At 40.2% G+C, this 27,862-nt stretch overlaps 1 protein-coding gene across 2 annotated transcripts in view; it reads right to left on the reverse strand.

Annotated features, from left to right (window-relative positions):
- FBN1 (fibrillin 1) overlaps positions 1 to 27,862 on the reverse strand; it is a 158,949-nt gene that overhangs the window by 31,601 nt on the left and 99,486 nt on the right. For both annotated transcript variants that reach the window (XM_054077541.1, XM_054077542.1), the window contains exons 24-40: positions 25,684 to 25,809; positions 24,658 to 24,882; positions 22,772 to 22,897; positions 22,552 to 22,680; positions 21,956 to 22,081; positions 21,716 to 21,841; positions 20,772 to 20,894; positions 17,147 to 17,272; positions 16,211 to 16,336; positions 7,825 to 7,947; positions 6,902 to 7,024; positions 5,068 to 5,193; positions 3,393 to 3,515; positions 2,535 to 2,657; positions 1,497 to 1,661; positions 1,025 to 1,093; positions 787 to 912 (exon numbers count right to left, since the gene is read on the reverse strand). In XM_054077541.1, the coding sequence (XP_053933516.1) occupies positions 787 to 912; positions 1,025 to 1,093; positions 1,497 to 1,661; positions 2,535 to 2,657; positions 3,393 to 3,515; positions 5,068 to 5,193; positions 6,902 to 7,024; positions 7,825 to 7,947; positions 16,211 to 16,336; positions 17,147 to 17,272; positions 20,772 to 20,894; positions 21,716 to 21,841; positions 21,956 to 22,081; positions 22,552 to 22,680; positions 22,772 to 22,897; positions 24,658 to 24,882; positions 25,684 to 25,809 (2,211 nt within the window). The remainder of the gene's footprint in view (positions 1 to 786; positions 913 to 1,024; positions 1,094 to 1,496; positions 1,662 to 2,534; positions 2,658 to 3,392; positions 3,516 to 5,067; positions 5,194 to 6,901; positions 7,025 to 7,824; positions 7,948 to 16,210; positions 16,337 to 17,146; positions 17,273 to 20,771; positions 20,895 to 21,715; positions 21,842 to 21,955; positions 22,082 to 22,551; positions 22,681 to 22,771; positions 22,898 to 24,657; positions 24,883 to 25,683; positions 25,810 to 27,862) is intronic.

The following is a 27,862-nucleotide window of genomic DNA, read 5'->3' on the forward strand; positions in this document are numbered from 1 at the left end:
AAAGCCAAAAGGGCTCTGAGCGAGGTGGAGCAAAGCCCACACACAGAAGGACGTGGTGGCACAGGTGACCACAGAAAGCCTAGCTGTGATGCAAAGAGGAGAACTCTGATATGTGTAGGCAGCTCAGAGACACCAATTTGGATTTTGCACCTGAGGCACAAAAGTAGTATTTGAGTACCTCATCCATTCTGGATTCCCAGATCTGGACAGGAACCAAAGCTGTTCCCTGTGGAGTGCCCATCTCTATAATTAATGATGCTAAACCAGAGTGACTGGATGGTTTGGGTCTGTTTGACTGAGGAAAGTGAGCAACTTTCCCAACTCAAGATGTCATATTGACTTCATCAATAGACTTTTAAACTTTGTTTAAATAAACCAAACCAAACCCAAACACACCACCACCCCTAAATCACCTCAGTTCCTAAAATATTTCAACTAGGCTTAGTGATTAGCACTTTCCTTAGACACACTGCTGAGGAAAAAAATAAAGGAGTAGCTTTTCTCTTAGCTTGCCAAATAGCTATTTTTTTATAGCTGGTTAGTAAATTATGTTTTATTTAAAGAAAATTATTGGAGTTCCTGGTTTTGATGAAAATCTGACCATTTTAAACAGAAATTTGCATATATTTCAACATAGCCAGGAGGGAATTTTCTCTCAAAGCAAGACTTCAGCTTGTTCCAGCACCGAGCTTTACACTGCTTGGGAAGATTAATTCTTCTGCATATTGATCTGTCATCATTTTCTAAGAATAAAAGCATAAGACTAGTTAAGTAAAGGCTACGTACCATCGCACACTCGAGTCTCTTCATTCAAATAGTACCCTGATGGACACTGACACTGGAAGCTACCAAACGTATTAATGCATTTTCCTCCTTGGCAAAGTCCAGGCAGTTCTTGACATTCATCAATATCTGTTCAAACAAAACCACAAACATTTCATTCATGCTTTTCCATGAAAAACAACAGTTTACTAAAGAGCTTCATAATTTTAGATGTGTAAGTATAGGAAAATGCAAATATTACCTTCTAATATAACTGTAATAGGGTTTGGTCGGAATCCTTCCCCTCCAGGGCAAAGAACCTTATATTCAGCTGAAAACAAAATAGACTTATGAACCTAAAATAGCAGAAACATTTTCAGCACAATTATTTTTGAAAATTAATCAGATTATTACAGGTAATTTAAATGTAAAGTAATAAAGTAATCAGATATAAATATTAGGTTTTACACTGTAACATCAAGTGCTACTCTTTTTCATAAAGTAGTTTTTTGTGTAACAGCAAACTTCCTCAGAAGTGATAATAATATTCTGATTAAATAATCTTTTTGAAAGACTAGTGAAGTTTTTGTTTAAGACCAGAGGAAACCTGTCCCCTGCACATAAACAACAAATGATTACATTGGAATTTGAGTTATTTTGCTGTATTAGAAGAAAAAAAAATAATCTAACAAACACATTGAATTTTTGCGTTTCACTTAGGAAAGCTGACTTACTTGTGTTCACAAGTGGGCAATGCTCACAGGGAACTCCCCAAGCTTTGCCCAGGGAGCAGCAACAGGAGGCCTTGGAAACACCCACTCCGATCTCATTGCTGCAGAAGGTGCCACCGTTATCTCCACGAGTTTTAATGTCCAAGTAACAGTTGCCAGATCGAGTATCTATTCAGAATGCACATAATGACAAACCCATCTTATGAGAGAGGAAAACACAACACATCATTCAAGATGAGAGATACTTTCAGGTGGCTCTCATTTCTTGTGGAACAGCCGAAGGAAGTAATGTGCTGTCCAGGAGGGCCCAACTTTTCCCACTTAAGATAGGATGGTTGTACCCCACCCCTTGGCTTTGCTGGACTTTTCACAGAGTAGGGAACTTATTCTGCATGACCAAGCGCAGTTCAGCCAGGCCTTTTCTCATTTTGATTCACATTTTCACCCACATTTGTTCATCTTTCCAGTTCCAGAAACCCCCCTGCTTTCTCCTCAAGGTTAACAAGCATGCAAGTATCGACTAACAGTTAGAAATTACAAATACATTTAAGTTGACGAAGCATCCCTACATCTTCTTAAACAAACAAAACCCCCAAAATATCAGAGAATTACTAAGCAGTTAGAACTTAATACAAGAGCATTTCTGTCAGTCGTGAAGCTGCACTTAGCCAACCTGAGCTCAATGCTCCAAGAGCATGCCTGGTTTTTGCTGCAACTTCATTCGTCTGTCATCTCGGTGCCAGCTGGATGTTGGTTTAAGCTTCTTGAAATTTAAAATTGTCTTATGCCTGCTGTAAATCGTGGGCAGCTGTAAGAATGCCCAAGATGCTGGTTTTGGCAGCCGGGCGCTTCTGGCACACTACATCACACTGGACATACTTCCACTGCGCTTTTACACCTTCTAAGCTACAGTCAGTGGGGTTAGAGTCGGAGAGCCTGTTCCAGCCCTCTTCCATGACCTGAGGCTTTTTTCCTAAGCCATTAGCCTTGCGGTTCCTCTGTGCAGCTTCACTTGTAAAAAGAAAATGAGTGGTCCCTTACCAACACATCCAACTCGGGTGGGATTCAGTTCAAAATCAGGAGGGCACTCACAGGTGTAACTACCAGCAGTATTGATACACGTGCCACTAATGCAGGTTGTGGGATCTGCACATTCGTTAACGTCTGCAAGAGAAAACAGCACATGGTAAGCAAATACTCGAGGACAGTGGAAAACATCAAAATACCAGGTATCATATGCCGACCACCAAAAACTCACTAGTCACAAGATCACAGAATCACAAGGTTGGAAAGGACCCACTGGATCATCGAGTCCAACCATTCCTAACACTCCCTTAAACCATGTCCCTCAGCACTTCATCCACCCGTTCCTTAAACACCTCCAGGGAAGGCAACTCGACCACCTCCCTGGGCAGCCTGATCTCCAGAAAACTCTAAAAAGTACACAAACATTTTAGAAGAATAGTTGCTTGAAATGAGTTCATCATTTCATAGGGGAGGGAGGGAAGTGTTTTCCCTGGAAAGCCAATCACATGAAATACTGAAAAAAATACTTCAGGGAAAAATATATGGCAAGGCCATAGCTTACCATCCAGTAGCGTGAATGGAAACTACGAGGCACAACACATCCCCACCTCGGAGATAAGGACAGACAGAGGCATTCTCTCTCCTCTGTTTTCCTCCTTCTTCTCTTAAGCCAATGAGATATCAGAGGTTGACAAAGAAGGGGAAAAGGGATTGTACAAAAGGCAAGAAGTAGAATCCTGTGTTATACAGTAGGGAGGTCTCTATTTTTCTATATCCAGTCTGATTTGTGTAGCTTTTTAAAAGAATCTCCTCAAGAGCTGACCACAACACTAACAGAAAATTAAAAAGCATGTTGTTCGAATGTATCTTTACCTGTGCAGTTACCACCACTTCTATCCAACTCGTAGCCCACTTCACACTCGCATCGGAAAAGTCCAGGGAGATTATGACAAGTACCGTAGACACAGATGTTAGGAAGTGAGCACTCGTCAATATCTGATAGAGGAATAGGAGGGGAAAAACATGAGGCTTCCTTATCTTCTTAGGATAGAGACAGAGAACTGCAAAAAGCTTCAGAAAGTACAGCAGCCAGCTGTTCCCGCATACCATTAACACCAGAAAAAATAACACACAAGATTTATGTTTGAAGCCTAAAGAACCTAATCCATAACTTCTTTTTATGTAAAAGACTCTTCTAAATGTCTTTGGAAGCCATGCCAGAAACAATCTAAGCTTATTAGTGAGCTAATCTGACAAGTAGCAAGATTAAACATGGCAGGAAATATGCTTTAAAAAATGAAGTTTATTCTAAACCAGCAGTCATCTGCAGAAAGGTGGACATCAGCAAAGGAAAAGCTTATGTCCAAAGGTGAAATTAATATTCATCTTAAGGTTTCTGTATGTGGCAGATCTCAAGTTTGGCAAATGGAGCTCCTTTTTGTGCCTTTTGTCCAAATCACCGCACCTCATTCAGTATTTGCTGAATGCCATACACGCTGCACAAAGAACAACCAATCTGATAATCTGATACAATAAAAAAGCATGAGTTTACAAAGGACCTTAAAATACTGCATTTAGTGTACACATCTGAGACATCAAGGAAGGTCTGTTTTAGCAACAGGAGCTAGGCTCCACACAAGCTATTTAAAGTTAGCTACAGAGGTTTGAAAGTAAATTGTTTCACGAAACATTCTGAAACCTAATATTGTTTTAGTTTACACAAAAATTCACTCTCATAAATTATTTCTTTTGGAAGAATACTAAAAAAAAAAATACACAGAATTCTTTTCAGTGGAAAAAAATCCTATTTATAGTCATGTACTTCTGAACTCCATCAAATACCAATTCTATGAGTTATTACTATGTCAGATGATAAAGCTGCTTCTTCTTGATCAACTTAACCAATTAGCTTTATATCAACTGAGGATTTCAAATGTTACAATGAAATACATGACCTTAATCATGTTGGTAACATTTTATTATATGATTTTTGTGAATTTTTCATACGCAAGGCTCTTCTGAGCAAGTCGTAAACAGTTAACTGACAACCCACTTTCAAACCTGAACAAATACTCATGCTTTGTTTGTTGTTTGTTTGGGGTTTTTTTGTAGCGGTATAAACTTTCTGCAAGGCTTCAAGCTCGGATTCTGCACCCCACAGAAGCCCTCAAAGCACGTTCACTGTATTAGCCACCAAATTGGTGGTTTTCAGTTTCATATACCCAAAGGCAAAGTAACATTTTTCTTTTCCTGTTTAATTGTTGTGAATAAAACGAGGAACTGAGTACAAATGACCAAGACAAAACGGCAGCTGACAGTGCCATTTGGATCACCAACCAGAACCACAAATAACATGTCTTAAGATAGGTTCCAAAAAGCCGTTCTCTCTCTATACAGTAGGTAGATGAACACTTAGAAGCCCATAATAAATGTATGAACTGAAAAAAAGCAACTCCTATCCACAATTTTCATGCAGTTCTCAATATAACGACAACTGCTACCAACTGTAAAATTTTTCAAACATAATGTACTATTAAGGCAGAATTACCTTCACATGCTTTCCCATCTGGACTTGGCAAAAAACCCATATCACATTCACAGCGGTATCCTCCAGGGGCATTGAGGCACTGCCCATTCTCACAGAGATTCAAGTTTTCTGAGCATTCATCGAGGTCTGTAAAAGGAAGAGAAATTGCAGTTTTATAGTAAACAGGGTTTTCTCACCAATATTTGTTCCAGCTGAAGCATGCATTGTTCCAAGGATTTTAATTGCTATATTAGCTCTGAACACTTGCAGAAGAAACTGCAATCTAGTTATGTGCAGAGGTTATTATGTGTAACAGCTTGGTGTATTTCTGACAGGTTGAAAATAGAGCTTCTAATCAGAAAGGAAAATCAGAGAGGCACAGGCCCCTAAAGCAGCTACAGTTAATAACAGTTGGAGGCAGTACACAGACTCAGAATGAGCAGGTGAATTCCATTATAGTTATTGTTTCCACTACAGCAAAGCCTAGAGGCAGCAACCGAAAAAAGAGGTTTACTATGCAATGAGCAAACATATGGTAATAGGCAGTTGCCATGCCAAACACACACAACACTGACAAAAAGTGGCACTGAGGTGAAAATAACGTGATCAAAATTGAGCTACATGTTAACCGCTGATGAGAAAAACAGCCTTGCCACTGGACTACACTGCTCTTCAGACAGATCTTGGCCTTTACTCTCTAGCTGAAATTTTATACATCGCAAAAAACACCCTACTTGTTGCAGCAGAGTCTGGCCAGCAGTGTGAGCTTGTCAAAGCCCGTGGCTGGCAAATCAAAGGTAGTACCTACCAAGGTGAATGTTGCACGCTTTGGCAGAGGGCTTACAGAACACTTACGTGTCCTAGTTTGAGTCCCAGCCACCTCCTGAATCCATGAACAATAAAGTATCCAAATTAAATTTATAGACCGCTGGAAATCATCATATGGGAAATTAAAAAAAAAAGCACTGGGTTATGAAGGCCACCAAGGAAGCTGAATGGGATTCAGGGGTAAATTATATGCAGAGAATTAAACAGAATCCTAGGGTCCATTTATAATTTGGAATTATTCAAATTCAGCCTTAAACCTAAATCTAAGCCAGATTGTCATACGCCATAGAATCCTGCTGTAGTTGATAAGAGTGCTGTTGATTTGCACCAGCTCAAAAGCTGTCTATCGCATGGCTTTATTCCAAACAGAGTCACCCTCCACAGAGCATCACCAGCCACGCTGGCATCCATAGTGTAACAGCAGGGCTCCTGATGACTACAGTGTCACCAACTAATCTGTTCTTCCAAGTAGAATATTATTGGGGGGGGCAAACAACTCTCTAGGAATGTTGGATAATCACATTTACAGTTTATAAAATGAGGTTTCAGAAGCAGCTACTCCCAGCACTCTACACGCCAGCACTGCAACCTGACAGCATCTCTCAGAATGATGCAGTACCGGGCAAACCTCACACTCACTTGTGGAAAGAACACACTTTTTTAGGCAATTTTATGAAGTAATTTTAAAGCACTTGCCCTATTATTTCAATATTACGGTGGGTAGCCAATGGACTGGTTTACTAAATAGCCAAATTACATGACCAAGCATTGTTTTAATAATTTTGCCACCCACTCCAACAAGAAAAGCTCAAAGGAAACTTGTGTCTTGTCAAGTGAAAAAAGTGACTGCTCTAGACTAGGTGTAGTACACACTATTTCTTTCAAGTTATGGCAACTAAGGCAAAGACAACAACAGAAGATGACATTTTAGAGAATAATTTCAAGTGTTCAAAAGCTGGTTTTGTGTATTGACTTAGGTTGCAAGGGACCGATGGAGGTCATACAATGCTTGCCTAAGAAACCTCACCTGTGCAAGTGAAGCCATCTCCAGTATAACCTTCTTTACACAGGCAGCGGTAAGATCCCATTGTATTCTTGCAGTCAGCATGTGGACTGCACATGTGGGTTCCATTGGAGCACTCATCCAGATCTTTAAAATAATAAAAAAGGAAAAAGTAACATTAGTTAAAAAAAACCACACCATGCATACAAATTTTAAATAGAGTGTGGCACACAGAAGCTCTACTTTAAATAATCCTCTGTAACAGAACCCACACATATGCGGCGTCATCTGACTGGAAAGCCAGGCACAGCTTATTTGCACCCAACAAAGAAGTCTGACAAGGTAACTGTGAATGAGGAGGCTGCAGGGCATTCTCAAAACTAGGAACTGTATCGCATTTTCACGAGGAGAACCAGGAGATTGCTCATTGGCTATAAACTGGCAGATTTAGACTAGACGTAAGGAGGAATTTCGTCACCATGAGAGTGATGAGGTGCTGGCCCAGGTTGCCCAGGGAAGCTGTGTCTGCCCCATCCCTGGAGGTGTTCCAGGCCAGGTTGGATGGGCCTTGGGCAGCCTGGGCTGGTGGGAGGTGTCCCTGCCCATGGCAGGGGGTGGACTGGATGGGCTTTAAGGTCCCCCCCAACCCAAACCATTCTATGATGCTATGATTCTATCCTTTATCAACTGCCCTCAAGGACACAGTACCTCTTTCCATGATCCTGTCTGTTTCCACCACCTCACAAGCCAAACATGAAATAACACTGATTTCACAGTTACTATGGCAGAGAATTTGCCCTCCAATAGATCATGTCAAATCAACCTAACAAGTATGATAACGATTTGTCTTTTCACAGTGTAAGTGTGATACTATTTTTTTTTCAGAATTGCTAGGACCCAGTTTTGGTCTGACCTTACAAATAAACACAAACGCATACGACACTCACCTGTGCACTTGATACCATCTCCAACCCAGCCAGGGCTGCAGCTACATTTGAAACTTCCTGCTGTGTTTGTACATATGGCGTGTCTATCGCAATTATGGGCTCCAATTTCACACTCATTGATATCTGTAAAAACGCAGAGATGTTTGAAGAGCTCATGGATCAAACTTTCTCACATCCACATAACTGATATTGGAACTTCTCAAGAAAGACAATGTGAGCATGAAAACAAACCTGCCTTTCTTTATAAGATGACATTTAAAAATTAAGCAGAAGAGAAATAAAATCACAGCAAAGAAAAGCAGATAAGCACATAGCATATTTTAAAGATGGGCTGCCCTACTACCCATTGTTCTGATGGGCATATAAAGCAGTACTACTGCAGCTCACTCCAAAGCCTGGTAATTTATATTCAAGAAGGAACACAGTAACTCAGGTTTTCTTGTTTTTCTAATTGGTACATTCACAAAACATGGGAAGCCATAGGCTTTGGGAAGAGGATGATTAGCGTCCATAAAGATTACCACTGCAGGTGTTCAGCATCCTGGGATGTATGTTTGTCGAGCAGCTCTGCCATAGAGGTTGTGGGGCAAATTTGATGACTAAGAGCTGGTGTGAAGATCGGTGCCCCTCTGACAAAAGAGGTACACCACGACAATGTACTGGCTTGCTTCTTGACCATACCTTAACAGGACCAAGGGAAAGACTCCAGCTTTCCTGTCCTGCAGTCTGCAGAGAGGGTCTCAGATGGCTCTCCACTGCATGGTTTGCTAAAAGGTCTCAGCTGCAACTTTGCTGCCCAAGAACTCCTGGAATGCAGCACTCCCACAGCTACCACCATATCTGCAAGAATGCTGATGAACACCAGCTGGGCAGCACCTGCAAACCCCTCCTAAAGTTATTCCAAGGCAGTTAATGAAGCCAATGAAGCCACGTTCTGCTGTGCCAGGTTCTGCGTTTGGAAGGCGGAGGATGCACTGTACCACTGCACTTAACGGCACAGCTAATGGACACAAAGCTCCTCAGGCACGCAGTGTATTAATAACTCAGGAAACCTAATACAGTGGAAAAAAGTCAGCATCCTTGGAGATACCAGGCAGCAAGTCATCCACTCCTCAACATATGGATTCATGCCAGCACATTGTATTTCTGTACTTGCTATTTTCACCTTTTTCATTCTTAGGCATTCTCTGACAATGTCAAAATGTATAGACATAAAAAACCAAACTGAACATAATTTCTCCTTGCCAGAAAACACTTTTAATGTCCCATAGAAGCACTTGAGAAATGTATAAACTCACAGGCAAAGTTTTCAGAAATTACTATTGGTAACTAAAACAAACGTGGCAGGAATTCTCTTACACACCTGAGCTATGGATTTTACAGTGTTTTCTGTAACTGAGCTCTCTCTAACTGTGCTTTACTTCCATGCAGGATGTAAATTATCTAGAATTCGCATCAAACTACCTAATATTTCCATCCATTTTTCACCTTCCCAGGTGCCTTTGCTGTTGCAGTAAGCCAAATCATTTCATAGTGTACAATAGCTGATAGAAAGGGAAAAGTCCACAGGATTCCACACACAAAACCTGAGCTCAGACTCCTCTCGAGAACACAATTAGCAAAAGCATAAGTCATCAACCATGTAACAACCTTTGTGGTTCTCAGCAACAGACTTCAGTTTTCCTACCACTGTACCTAAAACCAACTAGCGCCTTTAAGAGGGCAAGAGAGCAAAACCACTGGGGAAAGTGTCCAGGTACCTTCTTAATAATTCCCTTTGTAACCTATTTCTGTCCATCCTTCTTTAGATGAAAGGCTTTTTCCTCTCTCTATACCCTATATATCTATTTTGCCTTTTCACAAAGGCTACACGTGACTCAGAGCAGCCAATATACGTTTGTCATCCTACAATTAAATACTCAAGTCCAGAAATTGCCCAAACCCACTGTTTGCATGGGGCTTTTTGGTTGGTTGGTTTTGTGTTTAGGGTTGGATTTTTTTGGTTTGGTTTGGTTTGGTTTTGTAAGCCTGTACAGTGGAATTGCATCCATTCTGCTTTTCTTTCTAAAAAAGGCATTGCTCTGAATCAAACCCCCAGACATGAGTATTCCCATAATCTGGATACTTAAGTCTAGATATAGATCTAAATCTGGCAGCTGGAATCTACTATTAATGAATGTTGACTGCACCAGAAAGTCTGAAAACATGCAAATGGACACTTACTTTTTATAGCTTAAAAAAAGGTCAGGAGTAGATAATCTCAGAGCATGTTTGCCTTTAGCATGTGCAGAAACTCACATGAAGATAGCATCACGCTAAACAGGAAACTAGTGTCTGTCAAAAATCTTAAGGGTGGTCAGAAAAAAAACCCTCGTTTTGGCTTGGACTGAAGGGAAAGAAAGAGGAATTTCGAAAGGTCAGCTACAGTATACATTGACATAAAAAAGCTGAGGCAAACGCTCCGTATTTTAACTTTTACATAATTTTAAACTCCAAACTGTTAATCCACTGCTAACATTAAGACTGCACTGTATTTGATTATTTGATGCTTTGAAACATACAATCAATCACATGCTTCCTTATACCCTGCAGAGCACAACAAAACAACACAAAAAGCATCATCAGTGGAGAAATTCCTGCCAAGAACTCTTTTAAACCACCAGCAAACAAACAGAAACTTGCATGCAACAGCTACACCGCAATGAAGTCATGCTCACGCTCAAATTTAAGGGAATCTAAACCAAAATTTTCAGCTCTACATAAAGCAACTGTGGACTTCGTCCCAGCTCATATCACATCGGCTCAATAACACTTTGCACACCTGAGAGCCCTCATTAACATCTCTCAGCAGAACACTCGACACTTGTTCCCCTGCTGTTTGACACACACACTAAAATGCTTGGAATTTTCCGCAGGATATAAGCACAAACCTATATCCAAACATGGGTACTTATCATGGGATCAACTTTCTTAAGAGCTCGTCCACTGAAATGCCATTCCACGTGCTTTGAACAAAACCCTGAATTCCTTTTCAGCTTTTATTTTCCAGGAAAAAAAAAAATCAATAGACTTTAATGCCTTTTGCCTAGGTAAAGATCAAATAGGGAATGCCAAATACATTTTCTAATAACATCTACCTTACAGGATCATCACAGAGCTTATTTCATGGATGCATGGGAAGGTTTTCATACATTTAAACAAAAGGTGACGGCATCACTGTTTTCATCCCAGATTTTACTTATTTTCTAAGCTATCTACACTTAACTCAGATGATGTTTTGCTATAATCCCTACTCTCTCCTTTCATCGCACAGCTGAGTTATATGCCTAAATTTATTGCACTGCAATTATTTCCAAAGCAAAAGAGATCTCAGACCAAACACAGTCCTGTGTAAACGGTGCAGGGAAATCAATGTAATTTATGCCTGCTTATACTGGAGCTTAATATGGATTTATGTTGCCATAAGTATTGAATTATGGCTTCATAGAATGAAACAAAAAGGAGAAGTTGAGCTCTGTAGGGGAAAAATTAACTCAATATAAATATCTTTAATAAGAGCAAGAGTCCAGATTGTGCTGCATGCATGGCAGTACAAACAGTACTACGCTCTTCAAATACTCCAACTATTTTTGTATAATTGTTTGAAAAGAAAGGCATTACTCAGTCTGAGTAAAGGTACCATGACCCAAAGAGCACACAGGAGGACACTACTCAGGTCAGGGTTTCACACAATGATAGCCTATTCCCATTGACTTGAGCGGGATTTTCACTAAAGAGTAACGGAGTGAGTCACTGATTTATATCAACCTTCTCCTTATGTCTCCAGTATAAGGCCGTGACAAGCCAAGGAAAATAAAGACATTCCAGCCGGAGACCGACACTGCATCCTCAGCCGGTCCCATTGTGCCCCAGTCCTGCTGCACACATGTTCTCAGCTTCGTAATTGCACAACTCCCAATAATACTAAGGGAGTTGTCTGCTTAGAACAGATGAGAATACACATGATAAATAATATGCAGATCTGACATCATAACGATCCCAACTACTCTGGGGAAAAAAACTGTCAGTCACTCTATTCTGTTGGCTCCTTCAGTTCTCTTCTCTGGACAAGATTTTTTCTCTCAAGTATTTGGCAATTAATAAAGCATCTCTCATTAATCACAGAAGCACAAACTGGTAGGGTTGTGGATGTGCAGGAAAAATACACATCACATATACCTGTCACATTGACACTATACTTGCAAACGTGACAATAAAGGGAAAGAAAACAGCTAGCCAGTATCTGCACAGCGCACCTCTACACAGCCTGGAACTGGATCATGAAACTCAGTCAGAGAGGAGCACAGGGATACATCACTGTATTCTCACTTATGTGCTGGAAACACTCAAATCATTCGTCTGTGTTTGAACAGAATGAGGGTGAACATTAACCAACAAAAATCCACGCATTCATCAAAGGGCACAAGATCCTCACGGTACTCCATGTACCGTGTATGTTTTACGTTAAGTGTCATTGGGGCTTCAATAGTCTATAAGGATTCTTAGTAAAGCGTGAATTTAATTCACTCTCTGCCTATAAGACATTGGTGTTTGTCAGGAATTATGCAAATTCCTTAAGCATTTTCTGACTTTTTAATTTTTTTAGCATTCTCAGCGTATCTGTGAATTTTATCGCACTGATGTTTCCCTGGTATTTCAAGCCTGGGACTGATTCCCACAGGGCCAGTCGTCTGGTGGAAGTCGCAAGGCATTTCCTCCTCCTGGATTGCTGCCCACGTAATCAGGTAGGTAAAAGAGAAGGCTTTTCAGAGGTAGAAAACTGAGACTTTCAACTTCGCATTCACACAAGTACAAAAATATTTGGAAAAAAATTCTCTATTCTGATCTCTCTACCTGTCAAATTGTTTTCTCTTTTGGAATCACTCTTGGATTTTATTCTGCATACTGGATCATAAGCACCTCTTGGAGTTTCACATGGGGCAGTTCAGTTCTTGCCTGCTATCCGTGCTTACATCATCAGCCTGGGGCACACTGTGTTATTGCTGGACAGACGCCTACTCACAATACGCTCCTTCTGTTAATATCCCCATTTGGCGGGCAGTGCCTTAATATTATCATCTTCTGGTATTTGGCCTCACACAGCCAGCTCCCAGATTCATAAGGGAAATGTATTTGTTTCACTGATACCAGAACTCTCTTGTGCCATCAAGACTGAAACACACTGTATTATTAATGGCCAGATGCCAAAAGCAGGGGAGAGAAGCAAGAACGCTGTACAAGCAACAAAATGTTATGGACTTATTTTTGAGGGCAATTGACAGGGCTCACCTCTTCCTTTCACTGCATCAGGTGTCCTTCTCTTTATATTATCATCAGCCATGTAAACAAGGGGTGTGCACTCACTCCTCCTTTACCCACTATCATCATCCTTACTGCATGACAGCAAGGAATGGCCAAGACCAAACTCTCTAAGCTCATGCCCCGCACCAAGGGCGCAGCAGAACATCCTCCACTAGCCTTTCTCCAAACAGCACCAGCGTGGCCCTTGCATAGTCAGAGCCTGGTCTCAGCAGTCCAACTCCCTGAGCCTGCTACGCAGAAATCCAGCTGACTTCCAGAGCTCTTTTATTTTTGATCTGATGACCATCTCAGGCAACTTCTACCCCCCAGATCACCTCGTTCACTTCGACTTTGCGAAGAGCGCCCTAAGCCTTAGCAAGCACGACTCCACCAAGGGGTCTGCACATACAACCATATGTGCAGGTTGTATGTGCAAGGATGGATGGGAAAGAGTCAGAGAGAGTTTGTTCCTCTGTGAAACTATCAGAGCAAGTAAACCACTACATCAACAATGAAATATTGCCAATTTACAGGCAATATTCCAGAGCGATGATGCATCACAAAATACAAATGCAAGTGCCAACACAGGATTTCATCTCCGTACAAGTACATGTCTATTTTATTGACAGAAAAAGCAGAGGCAAGGTATTTGTCACAAAGCTGGGCAATTTCAAACAAGGAAAGGTGAGAACTCTGCAGTCTTCTCTTGTGCCTATGTACCTTGCCTGCCTAGAAAAATCTAAAATAAACTGCTCTATGTCAGTCTTGCCATAGTTTGCCATGTGGATGGAAATCAAACCGTGTAGCACTTTGCCTCGGAATCCTGCATCTAAGAAGTATTTCTTTGCATATTTTTTTTTAATGACACTTTCGTTACTGAGCTGTCGACATCCTTGCTGAGAATCAAGGAGGGAAGGACCTAACATCTGTGTGGGATGGGAATGTAAGTCAGTGGGTGGATTCGGAATACTGTTAAATGATTGGGGAAAAAACATGTTTATTTGTTAAAATGGAAACAATCGGTAATGACAAGGGAGCTGAAATATTTAGACAAAACTGTAATGGAACCCAGAGGACATTATTTAGTTGTTCGCATGAAACAGAGAACCTCTCATTCAAAGCACTGTACAGATTGTTTTATTTGTTTTGCACAGGAGTTCCTAAAAACTGTGGATGCGTTTGATCTGTCTGTTAAGACAAGGATTGAATCCTGGGGTCAAGGTGCTGTTGACAAGGTCCCTCCAGCAGGAGTCTTGAAGAATGCTCTCATGGTCTGCATTACCTGAGCCCGGGAACTTCAGCTCCTCTCTAATAAGGTGCAAACATTAGGTGGGGAATTCGAAGGTCTCCACCAGTAAATATGACTTTTTAAAAACCAGAATGTGAGGATATGCTCACTGCAGTCACAAGGGACCTGCATTCACTCGCTTTCTTCAGAATGAAAACAACCTAAAAAGTTCCTGTTCTGCTTCCTCCCATTTGTTATTTAAATCCAAAAAAATTTGGCAATTTCTTTTGAGTGTGGTCCCGTCTCAGCTCTATCTGCATAACTCATACTCATCTTTTTGTCTTAGGCCGCTGACCTCTCTCAAATTACTGAGCCCAGCATCGACAGCATCTGCTGTAATTAAGGTGCCCTGGTGATTTTCCTGGTGAGTGCCATCCTCCCTGGGACACTGGCATATAACCAAAAGCAGCAGAAGAGGGGCTGACGGAAAGATAAATATGTGCGAGACGATGGGAAAAGCCCACACGGCAGACAAAGGCCATCCAGAAGGCTGGGCTTGGCTGGGACCAGGAAGGAGGGAGGGATTTCCCTGCCTCTCCATTAACAAAAGAGTATTGTTTGGGACATTTGCCCCTACCCTGCATCACAGGATGCCAAAATGGTGGCTATTTCCAGGCACTCCCCCAGAAGCCATACCTCAGATTCCTCCCCTGCCTGCATGACCTTTCTCTGTCTTTCGCCTTCTAGTTGCTTCATTTTCCCTGACTGCTCCTGGTGATCTCTCATGACGCTGGGAGTGACGGCTGTGCCGTGTGTAACTGATCAGCATCAGGTTTTTCAGGTCTTACAGTACTGAAGTTCTTAATATAATTTAGCACAGAAACAAAGAACATCGAAACGTCAGTCTACAGGGGACAGTTTGGGATTTCTTGGATTTAGATCAGTTCACGTGTAAGTCAAAGGCAGCTGTTACTAATGCACAACTATTCGCCCACTGTCCAATATGCAAAGTACAGCTCCAACTCTCAGACAGATTGTTCTATGAAAGCTGTAAAGAAACAGCTTCATTTATTTGGGGCACTACAGAAGTATATTATTAACTCCATACAATAAGGGCAGACTAAGAATAAAAGTTTGTCTCAAAGACATTGCCAGAAATGCGTTTAGCCCAAGTCTGCATTAAAAATTATATTGAACATATGTTTGCATTTGTATTTGGGCAAATCCTATGACTCTCAACACCTTGGCTTGAGACACCATCACTGGGATTATTAATATCGCGCCCTCGGAGACTGTATATTTGATTCTCATTTCTGTTTGCTGGCAATACATGAAATAATGCAAATTCTGATTCTGCTGATACAACGTAGTTGAGTAGCTGTATTGTTGCCACTTTGTAAAACCTGAAAATTTATTTTAGCACATATTTCAAGCCATCTGTGTTTGCCAAAATAATGCTTGGAACAGATACCTGTTATTTGCATGCATAGTATACAATTAACTAATCCAAATGCAACTGAGGTCCTTGGGAGCCTGTCAAAGTATAGGCAACGGCACCTTCTATTCTTTTAGACCAACAACAATGCAGTAATAATCTCATTTTCATTTCCAGTGTAGTACGTTTTGTCACTTGTTTCAGCAGAAACAGAATCAAGCTGAAGTTCAGCAGAACTCAAGCTCAGAAAATTTGGATAAGAGAGAGAATATTTAGCACAAATAAGTGAAAGATCAACAGTGAGAGGAGCTTTTGATCACTAGAGAAAGGGACAGGCAGACTCATGAGTTTATTAAAGTGAGTAACTAAACTTTAAAACGTACCTGTGCAACCAGTTGTGCCTTTCTTGCCTGAATATCCCATATCACAGTGACAGATAAATGAGCCCTTTGTATTCTCACAGGTTCCACTGAGACAGATGTTTGGATGCAGATCACACTCGTTAACATCTAAAAAACCCACGAATTAAGATTTATTAAATAAAATTATTAGAAAGTAACTGGCAAAATCTCTTGAGATATGATGTTTTGCCACAAAATGGATTTATGTGTGCAAACACAAAACTGCTCAGGTTAGTTATTCTTTACTAAATGTACATTTCAAGATCTGGTTTAACACTGCTATATTACCATATCTGTATTAATATATCTTTTAATTTCCTTAAAAATAGAGACTAAGATTCAGCATGTTATCCAAAGAATGACTGTGATTATTTATTAATGTTTTCTATGTATATGTATGTGTGCATATACAGATTTATATTTGCATGCATAAATTATCTAGCTTTGTACGAACATTTCTCCTCAAATGTGCTCCAGATTTTTAATTTAAACATGAAAATTTGGTTTTGGACAGACACTATTTCATGACTTTGTTCTGCCAAGGTACAGCACATGCACATGTTTTTCTCTCAGAGAGAGCACCAGTGATTTATCTTGCTAGAATTCTTCCATGGCGTCATCCACAAGCCCTTAATTTCTGGAAGCATTTTTTCACCTGAGCTGTACAAAACCCTCACTGGAAGAGGACCCAGAGATACAATGCTCTAGACCGTCAAGTTTGCATCCCTGTCTACAGGGATATAGAGATCTGCGTTTGACAAACATAGCTTGTGCAATAGGGCTGGTCCTATGGTCTGGTGGCCAAAACGAGAGCGCAAGAGCAACACTCTAAATATCGTCTGCCTACTTGGAAATAGTGCCTTAATACATAATTTGTCCCTAGTTAACACAGATTGGAAAATATGTACTTTCACTTACCTATGCAAGTCTTCATGTCTTCAGATGCCATAAATCCATCATAGCAAAGACACCTGTATTCTCCTGGGATGTTCGTACACTGCCCTCCATCACAGATGTTAGGATTGTCTTCACACTCATCGATATCTACAAGGGAAAAATCAAGATTAAAATATGCTCCCTTTATGCAATGCAACCAACCACAATCATGGCAAGCAAACATTTTAATGCTCTGATAAACATGACAAAGATGGAATCCTTGCATGTAACGGAATGGTACACTGCAAACGTGTCCTGATGAGTACGTTTCTCATCTCCAGGTAAATTCAGGGGCAAACATTCCCCTCTTACTCCAAATGGGAACCAACTCCGTAGGTGAAAAAAATCACTGACAAAAAAAAAGAGACAGAATCTTTGTCACACTACATGGCCATACACAAACGGAAATTTTTGGATCCAATCCACCATTGCTGAAGTCAATAAAAGCTCTAAAGTCAAATTCAGTGACCAAAATATTGGACTTTGAAGAGCTAAGAGACATTATGGGGTTTTTTCAGCTTTTCAGTTGACTGGTCAGGCCAGCCATATAGTTACATCCTCTAGCATGTAAGTTCTTTTCTCAGTTCATGAAGTTGGCCATCACTGATTGGGGCCAAGCTGCAGAAGCAGACACTTTATTATATTAATGCAGCCATGCTAAGGTCTGGAATCTTTCAGAGTCCCTGGGGTTATATTACTGTTCCTTGTAAAAATCCCTAGAATCTCCCTGTGTCAGCACCAACACAGACCAGCAAGAGCAAAAATCAGAAACTCTGCCTAGTGATACCATGGGAAAAAAATCAACACAAAAAGGACAAGATTCAGGAACCCACTCCAATAGAAAGGGTGTAACTCATTACCAGACCAGTCTATTGTGGATTGCAGTAATTATGCAGCTGCAGAAAATGAACTCACTTTAACTTAAAATATTATGTTCATTATTCTTCTGTATTTCTAGCAGCGAGTGCTTGTGTGGACACACAGCTCCTGCAAGGAAGAAGGCTGACCAGCCCCTGTTCATCTTAACAAGCAAATAATGTTGGCGTGGACATTAGCCTGGAAATGTTAATTTGGAATGGAATTTGAATTAACATGCAAAACTAAGCTCTAGAAATGGGGATAATAATGACAGAAATAAAGAACTTTATTTACTAACCTGTCATTGTACTGATTTCACAGTTGGGAGAAAATCAGCTGACAATGAACCTGTTGTTTCTCTTAATTGAGCTGATCATTTATGCATAACCTCACCAATTCAAACGTGACCTACTGCTGAACTGAACAGCATTCTTACCAGCTCAATTATCAAGAAATATATTCCATAATGGCTTCTAGCTCTGTGTGATGTTAAAGATAAAAGACATGTTCACACAGAGAGCAAACTGAAAATGTAAAATAGGTGCTGCGCATACTCAGGTCACAGTGCTACTATGTCTTGTATGTCATAGAATATATTTTTGCAATTTTTTTACTCAGTTTGGGCAGGGGAAAAATTTCAGCATGCACATTTTCAGTATTGGCCAGACATTTATATATGTAATTAACATCTCTTCAAGAGAAGGTGGTAGCATTTTTAGATACTAAAAGGGTGGTGAAGGTGAGCCCTCCCACCTCTGGATATTTTCCTAAGTAGAGTTTGTCCTGACATCCAAAGGTCTGGTGTTTCTGCTATTTAAACCTTTTTAGGTGTTGCCTATTGCATTCAAGTCCTTCTTACAGTACAGTATGAAAATAAATACCTAACAGCTATTACTGGATAGCCTATGAATGAAATTCTATTTTTCAGAGTCAAGGCTGAATACAACTATGCAAAAACTCACATCTAAGATCAGATGCTTTTTAATTCCTCACTCAGGTTATGATCTGACTACAAATTTCTGTGGACGTGTTTACGGTCAAGTTAATGTGTGGACTACTAAGAATCCATCCCCTCCCCACAGCCAAGGCAACTGTTTCCTCTCTTTTTGATTTGGTAAAGGGAAAGATGATAATTTTCTACTCCAAAATTTCATTTAATACACAGGAAGGTGCTGTAATGATCCACTCTGGTTCTGGGTTTAGAGAATTCTTTGGATGGCTAAGGTAAAGCACAGAACTGTTTCTAATTAGTAGACTTGAGATCCCTAAGACTGTCCAAGTATACACTTGGGACAGGTGGTCCCCAGTCAAGACAAAAAGATGAAAACAGAAAAGTGGCCCAGAGAACTGTGCTCTCAGCCTCCTCCCTTCCCCTTCATGTCCCTCTAATCCTGTCACTTGGGTTTAGATTTTGGCTGAGGCACAATTTTCATCAACTGGTTTTATTTTTGCATTGAAAAAGTGCTCCAAACATCAATGTTTGGCCGCTTATAGAATACTGACCTAAACAAAACTACTTCTAATCTAAATATTTTAGGTTTTGATATACTTAATTTCAGGGTCAGTCAAATTTGCACTTTTTCTAGTTGATTTCTTTCTTTGAACAAGAATACGATGCTTGCTGAAGACTGGCTACTTTACATCTTTCTGTCAGTGTAAGCTACAATTCGAAGGAAAACTGCATGTGACTGTGCTTTAATGCTTTTATCCTTTAGAATGGTAGCAAGTGGCCTCAGGGTAACTGAGACCCCGGGTCACGGGTCGATAAATATTTATCAATTTTAAATGTGTGCTCTCTCTATTCAGTACAGAATAATCTACATTTGCTCACTATCCAGGCAATTCTAGTCTGAGGGATTAACCCTGTCGCATTTCTCATGCTCTTCAAGGAGCTTTTGGATGGAATTGGCAAACAGTTGGCCAATATCCACATGCCTCAGTGGGCCAGTGGTTGTGCAGTGAGAAGAGAAGAGTAGGGGAGAACTAGTTTCCAGTAACTTATGTGGAAATCACTAAGTACAATTCACTTACTGGGATTATGACTCCGAGACTCCCAAAGGAGAACACTCGGCCATTATAGAGCTCTGAAAATTTTCTCACAAACCCTGTTTAGAGTGCAACAGAGCTGTTTCCTAAGAAAGATTCACACTATTCAAATTTCAGTTTGTCTGAAAGCCATTCAGTTTTGAAGCAATGCAGTATACTTACATTTGGTTAAACAAAGAATTAAAAATAGGAATTTTCTTGCTTGCTTAAGAGCAAATACCACCCAACCACAGAACAGGGCAACCATCTCCGTTTATAGCGTTTCTGTCTATTCTTTCTCCAATATAACCACACAATACACATGCAGAGCATTTTTGCTTACATTTATGATGACTCTTTCCATTAACTTCAATACATTTTGAATTTTGGATTTAATATACCTTAAGAGAGAAAATTTATCTCCCTTAAGAGGAGATACTGGAGAATTTTAAGGGTTTTGTTACTAAACTCAGAACAAATTTGTACACTTTCTGAAATTATGAAGAATCAATTCCATTCAAAGCAATTCAGTCTGCAGTTGTCCAATTCCAATACTTTTGAGATGTTTACTTTAGAAAAAGAACTTCGCTTTCCATGCAGTAATTACTTTTTTTTTTTTTTTACAGTATATTTGTTACAATGGCTTCAATCTTAAAAACAATTTCTATTTTTAAACTATTGAAATAAACCACTCCAGCGGAAAAGTTCCCAAAATCTCTCTTACCAGTGCATGTCCTGTGGTCTGGCATGAGTGCAAAGCCTTGTTTACAGCTACATTCATAGCTGCCCTCTGAGTTTGTACAGAAGTTCTCACAGCCACCGTTCATTATACTGCACTCATCGATATCTAAAAAGGAGAAAGTTACAGTTAAAGCCTATGACACCTTTTACTCTAAAGCATATTTCAAGGACACACTTTGAGTCAGCTTTCCCGAACAGCATTACTTCCAGAATCTACATTTGATATTTGCACACTCCTTGAATATTCAAGTGTTTGCATATGTAGGCATTGGGATGGATGTCAGGCAAACCATGCTCGGAAAGAGGTATTATCTGACATATATTATCTAACATATATATTATCTAACATATAAAAATATCACTGTTAGGTCACTACAGTATGAAGGCAACAAAGTTTTCATAAGGATCACAGGAAAGAATTATCTACCAGGCAGAATTAAAGCCTGTGCATTTTTCACGTATTTCTATGCTACTATAAAACGTTTGCATATAAAAGTGTGTACAATACATGATTTAAGCAGAATGTCATTTACAAAATGTGGCTTTAAAGAAACAGTTAATGGAAAGACTCTATATTCAAGACAATTGCAGATCAAAATTGGAAAAATTCAATACTCTATGGTCTGTCAGCAATGCTGATTTTTAATAAAATATAGAACTCGGGGTTTAACAAGGTATTCCCTCTTAATGATCAAAGTTTGAAGTCTTAGGCTATTTTATGCATCATGATTGATTTACTAGAGAAAATAACTATTACACAGTTAACGGTAAAGCTACCATAATCTCATTCACTCCTCAATTTTGCCAGACTTACTAGATTCTTGAATCACAGATAAAAATGTCTTTATACACCTACTAAAAATGAAATAAGTATTTGTGTTTTATCTTTCCTATTCACTAAAGACCCTGTGGAGAGTTTGTCCTTACCAACACAGTATAACTTGTCAGGTGTGGACTGATATCCAGGGTTGCAAGCACACTGATACTTTCCAATGAGGTTGACACAACGCCCATTTCGGCACAAGTTGGTGCTTAATTCACATTCATTAATGTCTGTTGCAAAAGAAAAGAGGAACACGTTTTAGGTCTGAATGAAAACGATACACATGCAGAAGAAGAGCAGTATAAAAAGCTGTGCACAAGACTGATTTATCTTGCATGTCTCACCTATACACGCAGAGATATTTGGTGATATCTGATGGCCTGGAGGACAATCGCATCGAAAACTTCCCTCTGTGTTGATGCAGGTGCCACCTCGGCAGAGAAGGGGGTTGCGCTGGCACTCATCAATGTCTGTGGGGAGAAGGGAAGGGAAATGACTGCAGGGGACAGCACTGCCACAGCAGCAGCCCATCCCTCTCCATAGTCTGCTACCCGTCACAGCACCGTCTGCCTAGATTGGCTCTGGAGCCTTTTCTATAGCAAGTCATCCCTTACACCACATTGCAGCTAAAAAAAGCAACAGAAAATAAATGCAAGAAGCTTCTAAATTTTAAGCTACTCTAACTTCAAAGTTCAGGATGGTGTCCCACTTAGCAAAATGGGGAATGTGGGGATAAATCTGCCCTAAAATCCTGAAACTTGTCATTTATGCTTTGGCATCCTGTAAAAAAAGGGTGGAAATCAACTTAAAGTGAGCTTTAATAAGACTTACAAAATGAGAGGCGTTATTTAAAAATAAAAATATAAACAAAAAATAAACCATGCATAGCATACTAGCACATAGCACACCATTGGACACCTATGGTCTATAAAAAACATACCCATGCAGTTTTTCATCATCATAAATCCACTTTCATAGCCTTCAAAACATTCGCATTCAAAATCTCCAGGAGTATTGACACAGATGCCTTGGCCACAAAGATCAGGAGAGATGCGGCATTCATCAATGTCTGTAACACAAAACACATTCACATTATTTTCAAAGGAGTTCAGTTTTTTCCTTTTCAAATCCAAATTAAGAGAGACATCCACGCAGTTTACCTGTGCAATTCCTTTCTTCAGAATCAAGGGCAAATCCACTGTCACATCTACACTTAAAACTGCCAATGGTGTTTCTGCATTTTCCATGGGTACAAAGACTGGGGACCATTTTACATTCATTGATATCTAAAAATGAAACAGTAAAGACATATGATGTTATGACTTCATAGAAAAGCAGCACACAAAAGAACAATCCAGAGCTCATCCTTTCTCAGGATACTGACCTCTCCTTTTGGGGAAATTGTAGACCACACTACATAAACTGATACTGATTTTCACTTGGCCCAACAACGGAAACACTCCGCACTGGAACTACCAAGAGCATTTTCTGCCATAAAATGGTATTACTTTTCCTTTTTGTCCTGCGGGATTTGATCTGCAGCTCACTCAACTCACTAGTAAGATTTCAGTGGGCAGAGGATCAAACCTGCAAGGGCAAAGGGTGGTTCCTGAAGAACCACTCTGTCTTCTGGTTTCTGAGAAAAATCTGTTACTTCCATGAGTCACAGAAAACATAATGAGCATAAATAAAAGCACATGTCACTTTTCTTTATGAACAATTAATGGCTTAGTGACTGTTTATAAAACTAAGGCTGAAGTTAACAACAGCAATTGTCACTGATAGATACTTTCCCCTCCTTTCAGACTTCATAATGCTTGTTTGGGCAAGCAGCTTTATTTATAATCATATTCACATCCACTTACGCCTCTGACACTGTCCAGCCTAACCTCACTAGTAACTCTGGAAAGACGGCTTTCAGTACATGATGCTAGAGTGTCACTGTGTGATTTCCACATTTAATGCTTGAAGTTTACCAACAACGGTCATAATAACATTTGGTTTACAGCAAATTGAATTCTACTAATTTGAGCTATCATCCTGGGAACATTTTCCTCTCCTTCTCCAAGCAGCCCCACAAAAAAACTCTCAAAACTATTCATCTTCCCTTGCTGGTTCCACATTAGAATTAAAGTTATTGCAACCTCCCCACATAAGAAGAACTGCTCTTTCAGTACATTCAAAGCTGACTGCTCAGTTTGTTCCAGCTCTTGTACTATCAGCTGTCAGGTTTTCAAAGCTATTCCATCAGCTAGAGCTGCCATTAGATGCAAAACAGGAGGCAAAGTCAGGCACAATTTAACCTCTCTAGTGGAGATAAATCTAGCGTTTTGAAGCTGCAGTATTATGTGGTGTTTAATGCTCTATGACACAGACTGATCATAGAATATAGAATAGGTAGGGTTGGAAGGGACCTTAAAGATCATGTAGTTCCAACTCCTCTGTGATGGGCAGGGACACCTCCCACCAGCCCAGGCTGCCCAAGGCCCATCCAACCTGGCCTGGAACACCTCCAGGGATGGGGCAGCCACAGCTTCCCGGGGCAACCTGGGTCAAGGCCTCACCACTGTCATCGTGAAAAAATTCCTCCTTATGTCCAGTCTAAATCTGCCCCTCTCCAGTTTATACCCATTGTCCCTCCTCCTGTCACCACAAGCCTTTGCAAACAGCCCCTCTCCAGCTTTCCTGTAGCCCCTTCAGGTGCTGGAAGGTCGCTATAAGGTCTCCTCAGAGCCTTCTCTTCTCCAGGCTGAACAATCCAAACTCTCTCAGCCTGTCCTCATATGGGAGGTGCTCCAGCTGTCGGATCATCCTTGTAGCCTTCTCTGGACCCACTCCAACAGCTCCATCTCCTTCTTATGTTATCTTATGCTATACTTTGGCTTCAATTTCTACAAAATCTAACTTGATTTTTAAATGTGCCTTGAGGTAAGTGAGGTGCCTGACTACCACTAAACTCTTCAAACCCACAGGAATTGTCCAAAAGAAGAGTAAAAGGAAAAGCCAGCAGGATTTGCCGGCAATGAACCATAAACTGATCACATACCTTTAGAGAAAGGTTTCCCAGTTATCTCTATCTTCGTAGAGAAACCAGATCCTCTTGGACAAAGAGCTTCAAATTCAGGTGATCCCTTCAGAGGACACTCCTCACACTCAAATCCCCACGCTGCCCCCACTGAACAGCAGCAAGCATCCATTCGGTGCCGGCCTGGTATTTGTGCGGTGCATTGCTCATCTTCATGCTGCAGGTAGCAACTCTCCAAGCGAATGTCTGTTGGGCAATTGAACAATATGTTGAGAGAGAAAGAGAAAATTTAGTTCACTGCAGAGGAATCCTGTCCCAGAATCCCTTCAAAGGACAGTTTGCTCCATGTTTTTGTGGAATCAGAGGAGCATACCAAGTACACTGCATAACTTCTGACAGCAAAGTACTAACGCTGAACTCTGAACTTCTGAGTTGAAGTAAGTTTAAAGCACAGTTCTGAAAAATGGCACTGAACACGTGAAGTAAATTTTGGATCAGAAGAGGATTTTAAGCATTCCAGTTTACCATACCTACGTAAGACCTTTTAATTGCTACAAGCTATGCCTTGTTCTGAGACAAATCTTGGGCATTTACTGTCATAAAGCAACAAAAGTGCTTTGAATGAGCAGCATGCAAAACTTCAATATTCTGTTGCACCCTCCATTAATATAGAGTGTGGCCAGGAACATCACATCCCTCCTGAGACTCTCCAATCCCAGCCCACAATCATCCCCACCACCACTCTTCCAACCTTGGTGATTTCGGTGTGGCTCCCAACAAAGTCTGCTAAAAGCTCAGTTGATCTGTAGGGAACTAAATTAATACTATTCACCAGCTAGCAGATGGTGATGGGCTTTAGCCACTACCATTGGAATCTGTTCATATTCCAGCTGAAATAAGTTCATGTCCCTGACTGATTCCATTTGAAAATTACTTCTGTGGGCAGAAATCATTTTTCATGCTCGTATGAAAACATGCAGTGCAAACACTGCTCACCACATAGATTTGCTCTTCCCCAGCAGACCTGTAAATGAAATTAATACCTACCAAGACATGTCCGTCCAGAAGCATCTAAAGTCATTCCATTGGGGCACTGGCAAACAAACGATCCCAAGGTATTGACACATTGCCCATTTGTACAGACTCCAGGAAACACCTCACATTCATTTACATCTATTTCCAAACAAAACGTGAATAAAAGTAATCACTAGCAGGCTAAACATCAACAAATCAGAAAAAAAAATGAGCATTCAAATATTTTGGGGTTTAGAATAAAATACAAAACCACAGCAGTTTACACGGCCTGACAAAATTCCAAATATTTAGGATTTCTTTTGCATGTTAGCCAGAACCAAATAATTACAGAAAACTGCTGATGATTAGAAATAATACATGTTGCTATTTGCCATTCCTACACAGACTGAAATCAAACTCAAAAGTAACAAAAGGTTAAATCCATTTAAAAATTATACCAATTTTCATACTCACTGTGGGCCAGATTTTTGAAGCAAATGGGCAAAGAAAGACAAAGGTGAATGCATAATGAGATGATGCATTATTCCAACGAGATTAAATTATTCTGTATTTTTTTAATGTCTTTTAAAAATTATTTTATTGTTAATGATTGTGTCTTGGCAGGTACACTTCTGCATGTCTGGAGACTACAATACCATTTGAAGTTTGGCCCTATGACTGTCTGCAAGTAGTAATTTTACATAGATTAAAATAAACTCCTTATGACTGCACACTTAGTTTAAGTTCATTAAGTAAAGATTATATTTCTATATTTAAATGGTCAATTTAGCACTTTTTGGGTAAGGATAATTTCATTATCTGTGTTAGCTTGGCCTGAGCAAAAATAAATGTTTAGTAATCTAAGTGTGAGGTCCTCTCACTACTGCCCTTTGTGAAAAGTGTATGCTTCACAACTGCCTTTAGGAAAAAGCCTCCAGTATTGAAGGTGGCCCAAGACGAAGCATAACAATTCTTAAGACATAAGAGGAAAAGAAGAAGAAATGAGAAAATCTATAGCTGCGCTGAACACTGATTCACAGAGTAAGCAAGAAGGGGGAAGGCTGAACTCACTAAGCCTCCAGACAAAACTCCTGGTGCAAACCAACTGCAGCTCTGAAACTGCATGGAGCAGGGGGGAGGATAAACGTGGGGTGGGTACCAGCGGCCTCTGCTCTTGAACAGATACTGTAAGTCAAAGGTCCATATTGACTGGAAGGTAGAAAGTAAAGCCAGGGGACTATTAAAAAACATTAAAACAGTTTGCAGCCTGTAAGCCATATTCCAGCTGACAACTCCGGGGCTCACCCGCAAACTAGAAGAACACTGCCAATTTATTTTGCTTATTTCCTTGCACAAGGTCCATTACTCATTTTACATGGGCTGTGTATGGGAAAACTGAGTATCACCTTTTGGGAACTAAACTTACTCCCTTGTCCTGTCTCTCACTTGCCAGTAAATTTCCTAGAGATCTTCCCCTGTCTTGAAAAATGCTTATATTGGTTGAAACCCAAATATGGCTTCGGTATACTAAAAGCAGGGGAAACTACTCTGAATAATCTGGGGCTATCCAAGTCCCCTTGAAATGACAAAGATTAAAGCATGTAATCGATGTAATCCAAAGCGCTGGTAAAGGAAATGCTCAAAACAGTTATGTCTACATCCTGGAAGCACAAACTTTCCATCCCAGCAGTGTTAAAAATGTTCTAAGACTTTCCTTGTGAAGAGAGATAGGTGGGGCCACTTGGTTTTGGTTGTTTTTTTTTCTTTTCCCCTTTTCTTTCACTTACTCCAGAAAGTGTTGCTGAGGTCAGATAAGTTATGTACAGTGGGTCTGCAGCACAGACATGCCAAAGTATTCAGTCATCATTTGGAAAGAAAAGAATATGTGTGAGGGTGTTCCTCTATTTTTTTTTTGTTTATTTTAATTTTTGTTACAGGAAAAAACAATGTTTCTTTATGGAAGCTACATATGGGAGTAATTTTTTAAAAATACTTTAACTGCAGTGTCATGTCAGATGTTGTCAGTCAGGATGACCCACAGCAGTCTGAGACTCTCTGAGCTTCTGCATATTATGGAAATATGCAGTACTTTGCCAAGGGTTCAAAACAATTCAAATGTAGATGAAATAGGGTGGGACCTTAAATTCTCACGAAATAGCATAGAATCATCTCATCCCAAGGAAAAAGCTACACATGTAAAAAAAAATCTTCA

This window comes from Cuculus canorus, chromosome 12 (assembly GCF_017976375.1).
Source record: "Cuculus canorus isolate bCucCan1 chromosome 12, bCucCan1.pri, whole genome shotgun sequence".
Classification (NCBI taxonomy): Eukaryota; Metazoa; Chordata; class Aves; order Cuculiformes; family Cuculidae; genus Cuculus; species Cuculus canorus.